At 42.5% G+C, this 16,465-nt stretch overlaps 1 protein-coding gene across 1 annotated transcript in view; it reads right to left on the reverse strand.

Annotated features, from left to right (window-relative positions):
* Positions 1-16,465, reverse strand: part of PDS5A (PDS5 cohesin associated factor A) — a 99,117-nt gene that overhangs the window by 66,397 nt on the left and 16,255 nt on the right. The window contains exons 3-5 of the mRNA XM_040966244.1: positions 6,007-6,210; positions 3,692-3,778; positions 3,136-3,233 (exon numbers count right to left, since the gene is read on the reverse strand). Coding sequence (XP_040822178.1) covers positions 3,136-3,233; positions 3,692-3,778; positions 6,007-6,210 — 389 coding nt within the window. The remainder of the gene's footprint in view (positions 1-3,135; positions 3,234-3,691; positions 3,779-6,006; positions 6,211-16,465) is intronic.

Genomic DNA, 16,465 nt, shown 5'->3' on the forward strand with positions numbered 1-16,465 from the left:
TGGTGTTCTGGTGCAACATGTTAGGCTGCTGCCTGAAATGCCAGTAAACCGTGGGCTCTGGCTGTGGTCCCAGCTGCTCCACGTCCAAACCAACTTCCCGCAATGCACCCAGGAAAGCAGCAGAAGGTGGTCCAAGTCATTGGGACCATGCACAATTACGGGATACCAAGATGAAACTCCCAACTCGTGAAGTCAGCCAGGCCAGGCCAGGCCAGGCCAGCCATTCTAAGCATTTGGAGGGGGGAGAGGGGAATGAAATCAGCTGATGAGATTCTTTCTTCCCCTTCTCTTTTTTTCTAACACTGCATTTCAAATAAATAAAAAATACACAAATAAATAAATGCATCTTTTTAAAAGAATAGGAATAAAATTACTATATGCTATAGAATGTGTAGGTTTTGCTTCTAACTATAAAGCCAGGGTACCTATCTATTTTTACTATCTCAGAATATATGTGTACATATACACACATACACATGGCGGACTGACATAGAAGAGACAGAGAGAGGAGAGTGAGAGAGGGAGATCCCGTTTGCCAGTTCACTTCCCAAATAGTTGCAACGGCTGGAGCTAAGCCAGTCCAAAGCCAGGAGCCAGGAACTTCCCCCGAGTCTCCCATATGACTGCAGAAGCCCAAGGATATGAGCCACCCATTGCTGCTTTTCCAGGCCATAAGCAGAGAGCAGGATTAAAGTACAGCTGCTGGTAAATTAATCCACAACGCCACACAGGGAATAAGTTTTTAAAAAGACCTTATTTAATTTTAAAGATAAAGTTAAGTTGAGAGTGGTTTTGCATTTATTGGTTATCTCCTCAAGTTGCCACAAAGGCCAGGGTTGGACCAGGTAAAAGCCAGGCGCCTTGTCCAGGTTTCCCAAGTGAATGAAGGGGCCCCTGGACCATTCTCCACTGCTTTCTCATTTGCTGGGAGCTAAACTGAAGTGGAGCAGCCGGGACAAAAAGCAGCACCCACATGGGATACCAACATCAAGGTAGTACATTAATCTGCTAAAAAGCAGTAATTATGGAATTATAAAATTCCAAAAATGGAATTATAGCTCCAAACATGGAATAATCAGTTATGCTATCATAAACACATGGAGAAGTTAAAATCAATACAAAGTCTATTTCAATACCTCTCACACACAACTTTTAAATAATTAAGAGGTGGACACTGCCTAGACACCATTTGACATGCATGACTGCATCAAGAGCACAGAAACTCTACACCCAGCTCTACTAACTCCAACTTCCTTCTCCTAAACTCAAGGGACTGGGTGACTGCCACCCACAGAAGACATGTGGATTGATTCCTAGCTTTGAGCTATTAATCCAGCTTGGGGCAATGGTGGATATATGAAAAGTGAACCACTCAACAGCAGCCATCTTTGTCCTCCTGCCTCTCAAGTAATCCTAAACAACCAAACAAAACCCACAAAATTTCAAAGAGTGAATAATAATCTTCTTTGGCATTTAAAGGCAAAACTAAAAGGGTAAATTCAACACTTTATCGGAAAACCACATTATTAGTTTTCTTCAACTCCCAAACAACCCTCTGGCATGTCCACTCACAAGTGCTGTGTTTATCTTCTCTTTTTTCAAAAAGAGTTCTTCATCTATTGGTTTCATTCCCTTTAATGGTCCCAATGGCCAGGGACAGGCAAAGCCAGAACAAAGCCTGCAGCCTGGAGTTTCAATGGGTCTCCCCCATAGGTGACAGGGGCTCAAACACTTAAACCATATTCTACCGCTTTTCCAAGGCCAATGGCACTGGATCCCAAGTAGAGCAGCAGGGATACAAATCAGTTCCCATGTGATGCTGGCAGCACAGCTGCTGGCTTTACCCTCTGTGCCACAATTCTGGTTTCTTCTTCATATTTATAAAAGCCTAACATTATGAAGAATCAACTATATGGTTCTATATGTGTGGGGGAGGGCAAAAGGAGAGGTGTTAAGTGGGGAGAAAAGGAAAGATACGTAGCTTGAAATTTAAAAAAAAAACACTAAAGTATTTGCTACTGAAATCCATATACATTTGAGCATAATAAAAAAAAAAGCAAGGGGAGACAAACAAAAAGTCAACCTGATAATTTTTACAAACTTTATCAATCTAAATCAGACAGCTAAAGACTTCCAGTCATGAGGCAACATGGAAGACAGAATTTACTATTTAACACACCAAACATATTCAGATATTGGATGTCATGCACATATTGCTAAGTAAGGGAAAACCCATGAAGTGCTTCCAAAGTACTTAAGAACACATTTCTTGATGACACTTTATTTACTGTGAACAAAAAAAAGTAGAAATTGGGGTTTAGGTTCTCTTACTCAGCAACCTGTCCTTGGCAAATCAGGTGTAATTTATCTGGGGTTAGCACTGTGGCACAGTAGGTAAAGACACCACATGAAGTGTCAACACCCCAACTGGACATTACTTCAAGTCCCATCTGTTCTCCCTCTGATCCAACTCCTGCCAGAATGGCTGTGAACACAGTGCTTCTGACTACTGGCCTCAGACTGGCCCAGCTCCTTTGTAGCCAATTTGGAAAAGAAAAAGCAGATGGAAGATCATTTTGTCTCTTCCCCCATCCCATCAACATAACTATTTCAAATAAGAAAGGAAACTTTTGAAATAAATTCATCTATCTCCATTAAGTTACCAATCTCCATAAATAAATAACTGATTTAGGCAACATCAACTTAGTTCAACAATAAGAAGATATCAAAGGCAATATACTTGTGCCAACACTAAGCATATGCAATGTTCATAATTTAGTACTTTGGTGTATACAGTCTCTTTATTCACTCTGTAACTATATGCTGTTAACTCAGATACCATGTCTCTTAAAAATAAGACCATGTTTTATAATTTTTTACTGTTCCATAGCTCTAGGTAAATCTACAATAAACTGACATTATAATTTAAGATGGTAGTAAAAAGATAATTTTCATGGAACTAAGTTTTTAATTTTCTCCTTAGGTTACATCTTCTATGAAATAAATTCCATACCACTATTCCATATATTACTATATTCCATATATTACTATATTCCATATATTACTATATGCAAAGTATGTAACACTTATACACACAGCAAAGAAAAACACAAAAATGTTAAAAAATTAACTTACTTGATCACTGAGAACAGAGTTCTAAAAAGCTGAATAAAAATTTCATTGCAATCTTCCAAATCAAAGCAGATGTTGTATGATTTAACCCAAGCTAAGTTCTTTAAAAAAAAAAGTTACACAAAAGCAAATCCATTAGTAAAACTTGATTTTGAGAATTACAAATGTATATTAGGCCCTCTGACAAGCCAACATACACAACTGTGTTTCAGTACTACAACCACTTAAAAGGGCATATTTTATGGCATCAACTTTTTCAAATTGAAAAATACTAAATATTCTGTCATCGGCAGATACACCTTAAAATATAAGGAGCAATGAAAAATATATATTTAGATTAGAGAAAAATGATGAAAGTAAAAGCTTTAATTTCAATAATCTATAGAATTTTTTTTTTAAAGAATGAGGAACAATAAAGATTTCCTTGTCCTTTGGAAACATAAAGAGGATCTTATAAGTGGGTTTTGTATACAATGAGGTTTTATCTTACGTTACGAAACGCAAAGAATATGCAACAAAAAAATGTGGTATTTAGTAAATAAAGTATGGAATTTTTTACCTCTAATAAATAAAAGTATCTGTTAAACTGCGGACTCTTTGTATCCTCCAAACCTTTTAATTGTCTGGTAATGAACAAAAATATATCCTGTTAAAAAATAAATAAAATATATTAATTTAGATAAATATACTTTTCAATGTTCTATAACACTAACAGTTTGCAAATATTTTATCTATAATAAATCACTACAATAAAAGAAAATTCTCCTTTATGTTCAAGTCTGAGGCCTAATCCATTTTTCAATTCTCATAATCTTTGAAATCAAAAGAGATGGGTCTTGTGGTTTAATCAGTGAAGTCACTGCTTGGGATGACTAAACCCCACTGGAACGCAGCTTCAAGTCCTAGCTTGGTCTCTTCCAATCCAGGGGGAGGCAGCAGATGACGGCTCAAGTACCTGGGATCCTTTCACTCACAAGAGAGACCTAGGTGAGCTCCTCCCTCACGGCTTTTGCCTGGCCCAGCCCTGACTGCGGTGTGCATCTGGGGCGGGAACCAGGGCTTCCTATCCCAACCCCTCTACCTCTCAGTCTTTAAAATAAATGAATCTAAAAACTTGTGATTTCTACAAATATTTAAGCATTTTCTTTCAAAAAGGACATGGGGTTCTGTATCTACTATATTACCTTTGCTTCCACTTCACTATCTTCACCCTGCACTGTGGCAAACAATTATCCTCATTTTTAAAAGCTGGATGTGCATCTTTCCATCCCTAGATCTTACACGTAACTCATCATTTTCAGCATTTAGTTATGGATTTTATGTGGGACCCTAAGGTTGTGTGAAACAGAAAGATATTGGCCCAAGAGTCATATTTTTTAAAATTACAGTTCTGTTTCTTAATAAGCTGTATTTAGATGGATTAAAAATAGTATTAATTTGGTATAAAATGATTTCTGAACTATTACAGTCTCCCGGTTTGGAATGAAAAAATTCCCAGACCCTCTAATGGATGCCTGAAACTGCAGACAGTATTGAATCCTATACTTTCACTTTTTTCTGTACATACCAAAATTCATAAATCAGGAATATCAGGAGATTAACAATAATAATAAATTGTAATAACTTTGTACTCCTTGTCACCATTATGAAGTAATAAGGACTACTTAGACACAAGAACTGAAATATTTCATAGCCAACATAACTAAGATAACTACTAAGCACAATGAACTTAAAATTTCTATCTAGAAATTTACATTTAGTACTTTCAGAGAGCAGGTACCTGAAACGATAGCATGCAAAACCATTGAAAAAGGCAACAGACAATTGTGTTTAAAAGAGTTAGGGTCATAAATAGCAAATATACACACAAAAAAAGTTTTAGAAAACTAACAAAAAAAGAGTTAGGGTCACCGTGGTGTACCAGGTTTAGTTGTCCAGTGTGACACTGGCATCTCATACAAGCACCAGCTCGCTGTTCCACTTCTAAGTGGCCTGGGGAAAGCAAAAGATGGCCCAAGTACTTCGGTTCTTCCTTCCTTTCTATTACTCTTTCAAATAAACAAATACATCTTTAAAAAGCAAGCAAACAAGTCAAGGATAAACAGACACAGGCTAGCAGTTAAAATGCCGTGTAAGATACTTGCATACTGCACTGGAGTGCCTGGCTTTGTTGTCAGTATCCAGCTCCTGTCACCAGCCTTCTGCTCATGTAAAAGCTATGGCACAGCAGTGACAGCTCAAGTAAGTAGGTCCCTGTTTTCCACATGGGAAACCTGTACTGAGTTCCCAACTCCAGCTTCATTCTTACTTAGCCCATCCCCAGCAGGGATTTGAAAAGTGAAACAGCAGACAGCAGCGCTCTCTGTGTGTATCGTTCTGCCTCTCAAATAAATGGAAGTTTAAAACAAAATGAACAAAAAAAGCAGCCAAAAATATTAATATTTGTAAAAAGTAAGAGAACTAGATATGACATCAGCCAAAAAGAAGATTATTTCTCACTTAGCATAAAGGCAAAATCACCGTAAGAATCTAGTTTGCATGCTGAGTAACTTGCAAGAGAAACAGTGTAAGTTTTTTGTTATATTACTACTTTAAACACTGTTGCATTCACTATGTATCCCTGGAATAGTCACCTGAACCTTGTGATGGATTAGCCTAGGGCTAAGGCAGGGCAGAGATTTCACTTTGATAAACACCTTTCAGTTCTTTATAACAATGTCAAGGCATTTTTGTTGATACTCAATAAATATTAACGGAATACTTAGTTTTACAACTTATGACAATCTTAAAATGGTAAGAGTAATTCACAACCTATATTTGTAATCATAACCTATAAAAACAAAAGCAACATTACTTTGAAAAGATTATATTTACCTTAAGTTTATCATGAGAAGTATATGGAGCTTCTGGGGCATAGATTCGAAAGATATCAGCCAGACAACATGCTACAAGCAGACGCACATCTTTATTGGGGTTCCTGAGGAAGAATTCAGATGCAAGATGCAAGGCTAATGGGAGATACTGCTGCTTCTCATCTTCTGAATCCTGATCCATATCCATAAAGGTTTTTACTACCATCTGGAAAGATGCATACAAGAACAATATAACTAATTCCTAGTACTCAAAAAGCAGTAGAATACATACATTTATCATCTCCATTTTTATACAGACTAGCAGTTACTATTCAAAAGTTTCCCAAACACCTAAGAAATCTTCATTTACAAATTTGGGGGAAAATAGTAAGCATGAAGTGTATACTCTGAATCAAATCTGTAAGTATCAGATATTGGAGACCATCACAATAGCCTAGTGGTTAAATCCTCACCTTGCATGCACTGAGATCCCATATGGGCACCAGTTCCATTCCTGGCTGCACCACTTCCCTTCCAGCTCCCTGCCTGTGCTGTGGCCTAGGAAAGCGGTGGAGGACAGCCCAAAGTCTTGGGACCCTGCAACCATGTGGGAGACCCAGAAGAACCTCCTGGCTTCTGGCTTCAGATCAGCCCACCTCTGGTCCGTGCTGCCACTTGTGGAGTAAGTCAGCAGACTGAAAATTTTTCTGACTCCTTTTCTCTGTAATTCTGACTTTCCAATTGAAAAAATAAATAAATCTTTAAAAATATATATAAACTTTTGGACTACTCATAGACATTTCACCTGTATTAGCTCCAGATTTATGCATCTCGTTTCGAGTTACCAGTCACTGGTCCCTTGTATACAACTAAACTCAACTGATACTTAACATCATTAATTATGCTTTACTTCATTTTTATACTCCTAACTGGCTTATTCAGGTTCCTTGAACCTGCTAGCTCATTTCACAATTTAATGGGTCTTGTATCTCACAAACCCAGGTATAATGTAATTTTAATGTAACTGTTATGTCTGACTAAAAGCTTTAATTATAGGGGCCAGCATTGTGGTGCAACAGGTTAAGCTGCCACCTACAATGCCACCATTCCATAAAGGGCATTAGTTCTAGTCCCAGCAGCTACAGTTCTCATCTGATTGCATACCAACATGCCGAAGAAGGCCGCAGAGATGGTCCAAGAACTAGGGCCCCTTGAACACATGAGGGAACTTGATGCAAATCTAGGCTCCTGGCTTCAGCCTGGCCCAGCCCCCAGTATTGAGGCCATTTGTAGAGTGATGAGTAGAAGACCGATTCTTTCAAACAAACAACAAATTAAAAAAAAAAAAGGCACTTTAACTATAACTTCTGTTGCTGTTTATGGTTAGATAATTAAATGTTAACTTGTTAACATCCAGGTAAGTCAATGCGAAGGGCTCAAGAAGTTGGGCCATCTTTCATTGACTACTTCCTGACAGGTTAGTAGGAAGGGAAGCTAAACTAGAAATGAAGCAGAGAAAATTCAAACCGATGCTGCTACAGATGTCAGTTCACAAGCAGTGGTTTACCCGCCTGCGCTACAATACTGCCCCATAATACATTATTCACAGGTATTCCACAGTAATACCTTCATACCTTCAAAAATTCTTCTCTAATCATATTTTAATATGCCATGAAGTCAAATACTGAAGCTATACTTCCATTTCCCCAAGTTTTAAAATCATGAATGAAATGTGAAATTTTATCACGTATTTTGACATTTTCTCCTGAATTTTTCAATGCAGTAAATTCCATTATTTGATTTTTTTTTTTAACTTTATTCTCTTTTGGATTTCAGGAAGAACAAACAGAAAGAGCCAGACTCAGACATAGTGAACATTTCCTACCTACTATTTGACTTTTCAAACGTCCCCAACAAACAGGACTGGGTCAAAGCCAAGAGGCAAGAAATGCACCACATCTGGCAGAGATTAATACGGGTGGCAGATTAAATACTTTAGTCAGAAAGCTGGCTTGGACAGGGCACAGGGACCTAATTCAGGTACTCCAGAGAAGCAGTGTGGCATACAAGTAGCAGCATAATCAATTGTCCCCACTAACTTTTTAAAAAAGATTTTATTTGATTTTTGTTGCAAGGCAAATACAGAGAGAAGGGGATAGAGAGGAAGATTTTCCTACTGCTGGTTCACTCCCCAAGTGGCAGCAACAGCTGGAGCAGAGCCAACCCGAAGCCAGAAGCCAGGGAGCTTCTTCCTCCAGGTATCCCACACAGGTACAGGGTCCCAAGGCTTTGAGCCATCCTCAACTGCTTTCTCAGGTGACCAGCAGGGAGCTGAATGGGAGGTGGAGCAGCCAGGATTAGAACTGGAGCCCATATGGGATATCCAAGTTTGTAGAAAAACAGTTTAACTCCAAGTTCACATTCCTAAAACAAAGTTGATTTAGTCATAATACTTTCATATAGCCCTGCGTTTTACTTATCAATATGATGTTTCCTTTTGAAATAATTTGCACATACAAATGCTATTGGGCCCGGCACCATGGCCTAACGGCTCAAGTCCGCGCCTTAAACATGCCGGGATCCCATATGGGCACCGGCTCTAATCCCGGCAGCCCCACTTCCCATACAGCTCCCTGCCTGTGGCCTGGGAAAGCAGTTGAGGACAGCCCAAAGGCTTAGGACCCTGCACCCACGATGGAGACCCAGAAGCAGCTCCCTGGCTCCTGGCTTCGGATTGGCATAGCACTGACCGTTGCAACCACTTGCAGAGTGAATCATCGGACGCGAGACATTTCTTTGTCTCTCCTCCTCTCTGTATGTATCTGACTTTGCAATAAAAATAAATAAATCTTTTTTAAAAAACAACAATATACATGCTGCTGAAATGCACACTTAAATGTTAAAGTACTAAGTTTGTGCTTTGTACATCTTACAGAATTTTTAAAACCAGCAACTGGAAGATATTTCTCTGTGGGTGTGTAAATATGCCTTCCAAATAAAAAATAGTAAATCAAACAAATTACAAGGTAGAAAAAGGAATGACAATCTAATGAAATCCTCAAGAAAGCCTCTGAGTTCATGATACCCATGTTTGTTTCATTTGTACAGCAGATACGCACACTGCGAGTTCACTTCACCCAACCAGTGGGTTCACTCTCCCAGTGTTTGCAATGGCTGGGGCGATATGGCTGGGAAGCAGAACCACAACCTAGGTCTCCCGTGTGGGGAACAGGAACCCCCAACGCTGTGGCCCAGGCTCTGCAGGAGCGGGAAGCTGAGCTGCCGGGCAGGAGCAGCACCCATTAAGCAAACACTGGCATATGAAGTGGGATGCAGGCACTTTCTCGTTTAAGATTTATTTATTTATTTTAAAAGGCAGACTCAAAGTGAGAGAGACAGAGGGAGAGACAGAAGGAGAAAGAGAAAGCGAAAGAGATTTTCAATCCACTGAGTAATCCTCCAAATGCTTCAATGACCTGAGCTGGGATAGTACAGGGCCAGGAGCTTAGAGTTCCTTCCAGGCCTCTCATGTGGGTGCAGGAGCTCAAGCACTTGGGCCATCTTTGACAGCTTTTCCAGGTCATTAATAGGGAACTGGATCAGGTCGTGGAGCAACCAGGATGCAATCAGTACCCATACGAGATAACAGCACTACAGGCAACTACTTAACATATCATACTGCCACCCCATCCCCTACTGATGCAAGCCTCTTAACCACTAGGTTAAATGTCTGCTCCATGACCACTGATACAGACATGAAGTCAACCATACCACATACATGCTGCTGTCAGCAACTGCATCACACCTGTGAAGCTGGGCTGATTGCTGGGATAACTTCCAAGACAAGTGGATCACTGATGACTATCCTGTGAGTGATCTTTATCAAGGGCAATCATACCACTAAAGAATATACATGAGAAGTGCTTAACATGATACGGACATACACACAAAGCAAACACTTAACCTATGGGAAGTACAAAAAAAAAGAAAAAAAAAAAAAAAAAACAGCAACCTCATTCTGTTTGGAGCAGAAAAGGTAATGACAAGTGCCCAACAATGATCCTTCGAACTACTAATTTTTTTTAACTTTTTTATTTTGGCAATCTTTACATTGCTGATAAGGGTAAAAAGTTACAAGGGCTAAAGGGAACATTGAGGAGAAGCCCCACCCAGTCTCTCACGGACCCCAGGACCTGGATGTAGGGCACGCCCCGAGATCCCTGCTTAAGTGGTTCCGGTAGTTCACCAGTTATGCATTGCTGTCAATCTTGCCACTCCAGACACGATGAGGCTGTTGCATAATCCACTGATTGACATAGTCCATCATGGAGTCTCCTCCTGTCCAGTATTTCATGGCCAACATACAGCTGTGGTGGTTGATTGACCCGTTCCATCTTCCATCTTTTCTTGGTCAAGGTTCTGAGTCTGCCATTTCGGTTGAGGGGATCCGCAAAGATATTCCCATAACACATTCCTATATGTACTAGTAAGCACAGGACCTGACACAGTCCATCTCCCCAACTAGCTGGTGGTTGCAATTGCTGGGTTGGCTCCAACTTCAGCCCTCACTTCCACTGGAACCAATGGGTACCTCAGTCCATCCTGGCTTTGCTCATCACACACTCGGCCATCACACTAACCAGTGGGAGCTGCAGCCTAGTCAGAGCAACCCCCAATAACCCCCACCAGGCCCGCTCCTGCCCTTACCTGCCAGAATGTGAAGCTGACTAGTTCAGTCTGCCCCACATCCCACCCAGCTCTCGTAAATGTTGAAGGTCATTGGAGCTTGGCTCCATCCAACCAGCGCAACTGTCCAACCCTCACGGATGTTGTTGAGTGCCTCTCTGTCTAGCCACCCCAGCCCCTATCCCAGTTGTTCTGTGCTCTCCCATGGGAATGGTAACCCAAGAGGGAGGAGTCCTCTACCTCCCTCCCAGGTCATTCCCACTCCCAAATTATGCTCCTTCCAGGTGACCCTGTGGTTGGACTCGACAATATTATGCCCCAGTGCCAGCTTCTGCTACGGTCAAGTCCCGAAAGCTCTCACCCCCTCTAGTTTTGCTAGTACTAGTAGGAATAGTCTGCGCATCCTGGCACTTTCCTGATCTGGTCCACATGAGGCGCACAGGTATTGCAGCCCTGCCCAGTCCGGTCCATCCCCATCCCAGCCCATGCTCTCCAGTGGGAGCAGCCATCCAGCAAGTGAACCATCCACTGCTCCCCTGTCGGCTCAGTGCCCCCCCAACCCCCTGCATGTGCTGCTCCGGTGCTGCGGTCTCCTCTAGCACAGGCAGCCTCACCCCGACACCCTGTGTTGTACATTGCACCTGTCACTACTGAATCCGGCCCGACCCACACTCTGCTCCGGAGCTCAGATCTGCCAGTGGATGACGTGAACTGATTCAGCCTGGTCTGCCCCCAACCCATGCCAAATGTATGCCATTGGTACACTTTCCATGACCTCTTCTGGGCTGTTTCCTTTCATGCTTCTTGCGCTTATTTGCAGGATCCATGCCCTGTCAGAGGAGTTGCTCAGGCTCCTCCCTCAGAGCCCCTCCTGATGCCAGGTTCTGCGCTTGCCAGTGTGTCCATGAGCCACTACTACTCAACAAACTACTAATTCTTAGGGGTTCAGAAACACATGGCGAAGCCAAGTCCTTGTGTTTTTGGTCAAGATACATAATAAAGTTAGTCCTGAATGCCTTACTGCCCAAATAAAAAGAGGGCCTGGGATGTAGAAGAGACAGTCTGAGCCAGACCTACAGCCATTTTCTAATAGTGCCATGGCCAACGCATGTTCCATAGCCTAACCCAGCAGTTTCTCCTACCCACAGTAAAACCTAAAGCACTTTCTTAACCTTGTATTTGAAGAGAACATTCACCCTTTTAAGAAATGATAGTGTTTGGGCCTGGCAGCGTGGCCTAGCAGCCAAAGTCCTCGCCTTGAACGTGCCCGGGATCCCATATGGGCACCAGTTCTAATCCCGGAAGCTCTACTTCCCTTCCAGTTCCCTGCCTGTGGCCTGGGAAAGCAGTTGAGGACGGCCCAATGCTTTGGGACCCTGCACCCACGATGGAGACCCAGAAGCAGCTCCCTGGCTCCTGGCTTCAGGTCGACATAGCATCAGCCATTGCGCTCACTTGGGGAGTAAATCATCCAATGGAAGATCTTCCTCTCTGTCTTTCCTCCTCTTTGTATATCTGACTTTCCAATAATAAATAAATAAACCTTTAAAAAAAGAGAGAGAGAGAGAGAGAAAGAAATGGTAGTGCTAGAGGAACACAGTACATGATATCTATGATTCTGCTCCACACTAGTAACCTACAGACCATATCTATTAGGGTCAAGTTTCTATGAGCCAGTCCCCTGCTCCCTCTCAATTTAGCTTCAGAATCTAAGGCCCATGAAAACAAAGGCATACCTACCTCAGGACTTAAAGATCTTACTTATATGGTAAAAAAGGGAAAGTTACCCATTTAATTTAATGATCTGAAACAACGCAACAAAGCATGGAAGTAAGCTTTCCCATAGAAATGTCAAAGAGCCTGGCACAGTGGCCTAGTGGCTAAAGTTGCACCTTAACATTCATCAAGACCCCATATAAGCACCAGTTCCAATCCCGGCCACTCCATTTCCCTTCCAGCTCCCCACTTGTGGCCTGGGAAAGAAGTCAAAGGACAACACAAAGCCTCGGGATCCTGCACACAAGTGGGAGACCTGGAAGAAGCTCCTGGATATGCCCTGAACCAACGCTAGCTTTTGAGGCCTTTTTGGGAATTAACCAGCAGATGGAAGATCTACCCACAACTTTCCTCCCCGCTCCATGTAACTATGCCTTTCAAATAAATAAAACTAACCTTTTAAAAAAATCAAGGGTGGGGGCTGGCACAGTGACGAGGCAGGTAAAGCTACTACCTATTATACCAGCATTGCACATGTGTGCCAGGTTCAGACTTGGCTGCTCCACTTTCAATCCAGCCCACGGTTAATGCGCCTGGGAAAGCAGCACAGGACGGCCCAAAGGTTTGGATCCCCATATCCATAACGGCGATCCCAAAGAAGCTATCATCTGATGGCATCAGCCTGACTCCGCACCTGACATTATGACCACTTGCAAAACGAACCAGCTGATGTAACTGTCTCTTCCTCTTTTTGTGTAACTCTCACTTTCAAATAAATGTTTAAAAACAAAGTTTACAGAAAAGAGAAATGGTACATTTGTTTTAGTGCATAAAAGTGCTGAAATATATGCACTCATAAACATGTCTGTATTCATAGGTAAATAAAAAATGTGTCATTTCAACTCTTCATTCTAGTCAAAGTGGATTATTTTTTTCTTCTTTTCCTTCCTTCCTTTTTTTTTTTTTCCTGGCCCACTCCCCAAGTGCTGCAATGCCCAGAACTGAGTTGGTCCAAAGTCAGGAACTTCTGTAGGTCTCCCACACGGGCACAGAGTATCAAGGGGCTGAGCCATCCTCTACTGCCCTCCTAGGCCAGGAGCAGGGAACCGGATGGGAAGTGCAACAGCTAGGACAGGAACTGGTCACTCCAAACAGGAACCATACTATTACACGATGCTCCAAAGCCTTGGGACCCTACACCCACATGGGGGACCTGGAAGAAACTGACTCCTGGCTTCAGATCAGTTCAGCTCCAGGTGTTGCAGCCTCTTGCACAGTGAACCAGCAGACTGATCTGTCTCTATCCGTAAATCTGCATTTCAATAAAAAAAATCTTAAAAAAAAATCATCTTGGGCCCAGCGCGGTGGCGCAAGTGGTTAAGGTCCTTGCCTTGCACGCCTGGGATCCCATATGGGTGCCGGTTCGAATCCCGGCAGCCCCGCTTCCCTTCCAGCTCCCTGCTTGTGGCCTGGGAAAGCAGTCGAGGACGGCCCAATGCTTTGGGACCCTGCACCCGTGTGGGAGACCTGGAAGAAGTTCCCGGCTCCTGGCTTCAGATCAACATAGCATTGGACATTGTGCTCACTTGGGGACTGAATCATCGGATGGAAGATCTTCCTCTCTGTCTCTCCTCCTCTCTCTATATCCGCCTTTCCAATAAAAAAATAATAAAAATAAATCTTTAAAAAAAAAGATTTATTTATTTATTTATTGGAAAGTCAGATATACAGAGAGGAGAGACAGAGAGGAAGATCTTCCGTCCGATGATTCACTCCCCAAGTGAGCGCAACGGGCCGATACTATGCCGATCCGAAGCCAGGAGCCTCTTCCGGGTCTCCCACGCGGGTGCAGGTTCCCAAAGCTTTGGGCCGTCCTCGACTGCTTTCCCAGGCCACAGGCAGGGAGCTGGAAGGGAAGCGGGGCTGCCGGGATTAGAACCGGCGCCCATATGGGATCCCGGGCGTGCAAGGCGAGGACCTTTAACCACTTGCGCCACCGCGCCGGGCCCATAAATAAATAAATCTTAAAAAAATAAAATAGACATGAGACAGCTGAATAGTAATCTATAGCCATTTTAAGGTGTATAGAACCCAGTTGTATACAAACTAATAACTGTAATGTCAACATAGAAGTCACAGGATGTGGTTCAGAACTTACACTCTTTTTTTTTTTCCTTCTCTCTTTCAACATGCTGGTTACACAATACCATGTCAACTAATTCCATTACGTTATAAATTGTTACTGATGAAATGTCGGGGCTTTTAATTGATTGGGATGATACTCTGTCAGCTCTACCTTCAGACCAGAGATGGTCTCACCAAGAAACTGTTGAACTTATCTGGACAATAAGATGCTGGTCTCTATGCTTTGTAGATGCTTGCAAGGAAAGACTCTCAACTGAATTTGAACTGTGGTGATGCAAAAAGGTGGAAGAATCCACCATGGGGGGCGGGGGAGCGGTTTCGGGAGGAGAGGGGAGATCCCAGTGCCTATAAAACTGTGTCACATCATGCAATGTAATCAATAAAAATGAATAAATAAATAAAATTTAAAAAAAAAAAACTGGGCCTCCTCAGTGGAAAAGACTGAGCAATGGATGACACATCCTGGAAGACATGGCAGTCCACTGGAGCCTACAGAGGACATCTATGATAACAGAGGAAGGAAGACAGAACAGATTGGTCAAATAGCAAGGCAAAGCATTGATAACAAAAAAATAAGTGAATGGAGACTCTAAGGTGGACTATGTCACCCAAAGGACCTTGAAAGGATTTCCTCATCCTTGAACTGGCGAGACAGACAGCATCTCAGAACTATGGAAACAAGCTAGGCAGAACCCTTGGAAGCATGCTCCACACTGGGGATGCTGGCATGACATTGTGTGGCTGCTTCCCATCGCTGGGTACTGATGTGGTTGGGAGGCTGGATGGGGCTTCTTCTCTTGTCTCGCTCTACCCCTAGATACAGGAGGAAGAAAACGAAAATTTGGAAACAATGGTCTCACCCACTTTCCCCTACTCCTAGACCCACAGCATAGCTGATCCAGTCTCAAGCCAGGAGCTGAGTTTCTTTCCAGTCTCCCACATGAATGCAGAGTCCCAAGGCTTTGGGCCGTCCTCTGCTGCTTTCCCAGGCCACAAGCAGGGAGCTGGATGGGAAGTGGAGCAGCTGGGAGATGAACCAGCACCCGTATGGGATGCTGGCTGCAAGGCAAGAATTTAGCCATTAGGCTACAGTGCCAGGCCAGATTTTTTTTTAATTTTTATTGAAAAGACCTATTTACATAAAGAAGGAAAGACAGAAAGATCCTCCAACCACTGGTTCACTCCCAAAGTGGCTGTAACGGCCAGAGCTGAACCTATCTGAAACCAGGAGATTCTTCTGGGTCTCCCATGCAGGTGCAGGGTTCCAAGGTTCCAAGGTATTGGGCCATCCTCTGATGCTTTTCCAGACTACAAGCAAGGAGCTGTATGGGAAGCGGAGCAGCTGGGACACAAATGTGTCCATACAGGATCCCAGTGCTTGCAGACAGAGGATAAGCCAACAGAGCCATTGTCCCAAGCCCTAGAAAGCTTACTTTAATAGATGAAGTATTTGTAATACCAATAGCTAACACTTATTGAGCTTTTGTCGCATGACAGGTATACTTCAAATAGCTTACACAATAATAGTTTGAGAAAGCATCATCAGCATCCCCGTTTAACCGATTAGAAAGTTAGGGCTCAGTTTTCTTAAGAGCTTAAACACTCAAGTCCCAGGTCATCTGTATTGCTACTCCACTTCCAATCCAACTCTCTGCTAATGCACCTGGGAAGGCAATAGAGGATGGCTCAAATCATTGGGCCTCTGCACCCATGTGGGAGTCCCAGCAGCTCCTGGCTTAGGATCAGCCCAGCTCCAGTCACTGTAACTTAAGCGTGTACCAGTAGGTGGAAGATTTCTTTGCTTTTTCCTCTTTTCTCAGTAACTGTACCCTTCAAATAAATAAATAAATCTTTAAAAATATATCAGGCAACATAGTAAATATAGTTATATGTATATATAAATAAGTATGTATGTAGGTTAGGAAGAATGGTTA

This window comes from Ochotona curzoniae, unplaced genomic scaffold (genome assembly GCF_017591425.1).
Source record: "Ochotona curzoniae isolate NIBS_2020 unplaced genomic scaffold, NIBS_Ocur_1.0 scaffold_4505, whole genome shotgun sequence".
Classification (NCBI taxonomy): Eukaryota; Metazoa; Chordata; class Mammalia; order Lagomorpha; family Ochotonidae; genus Ochotona; species Ochotona curzoniae.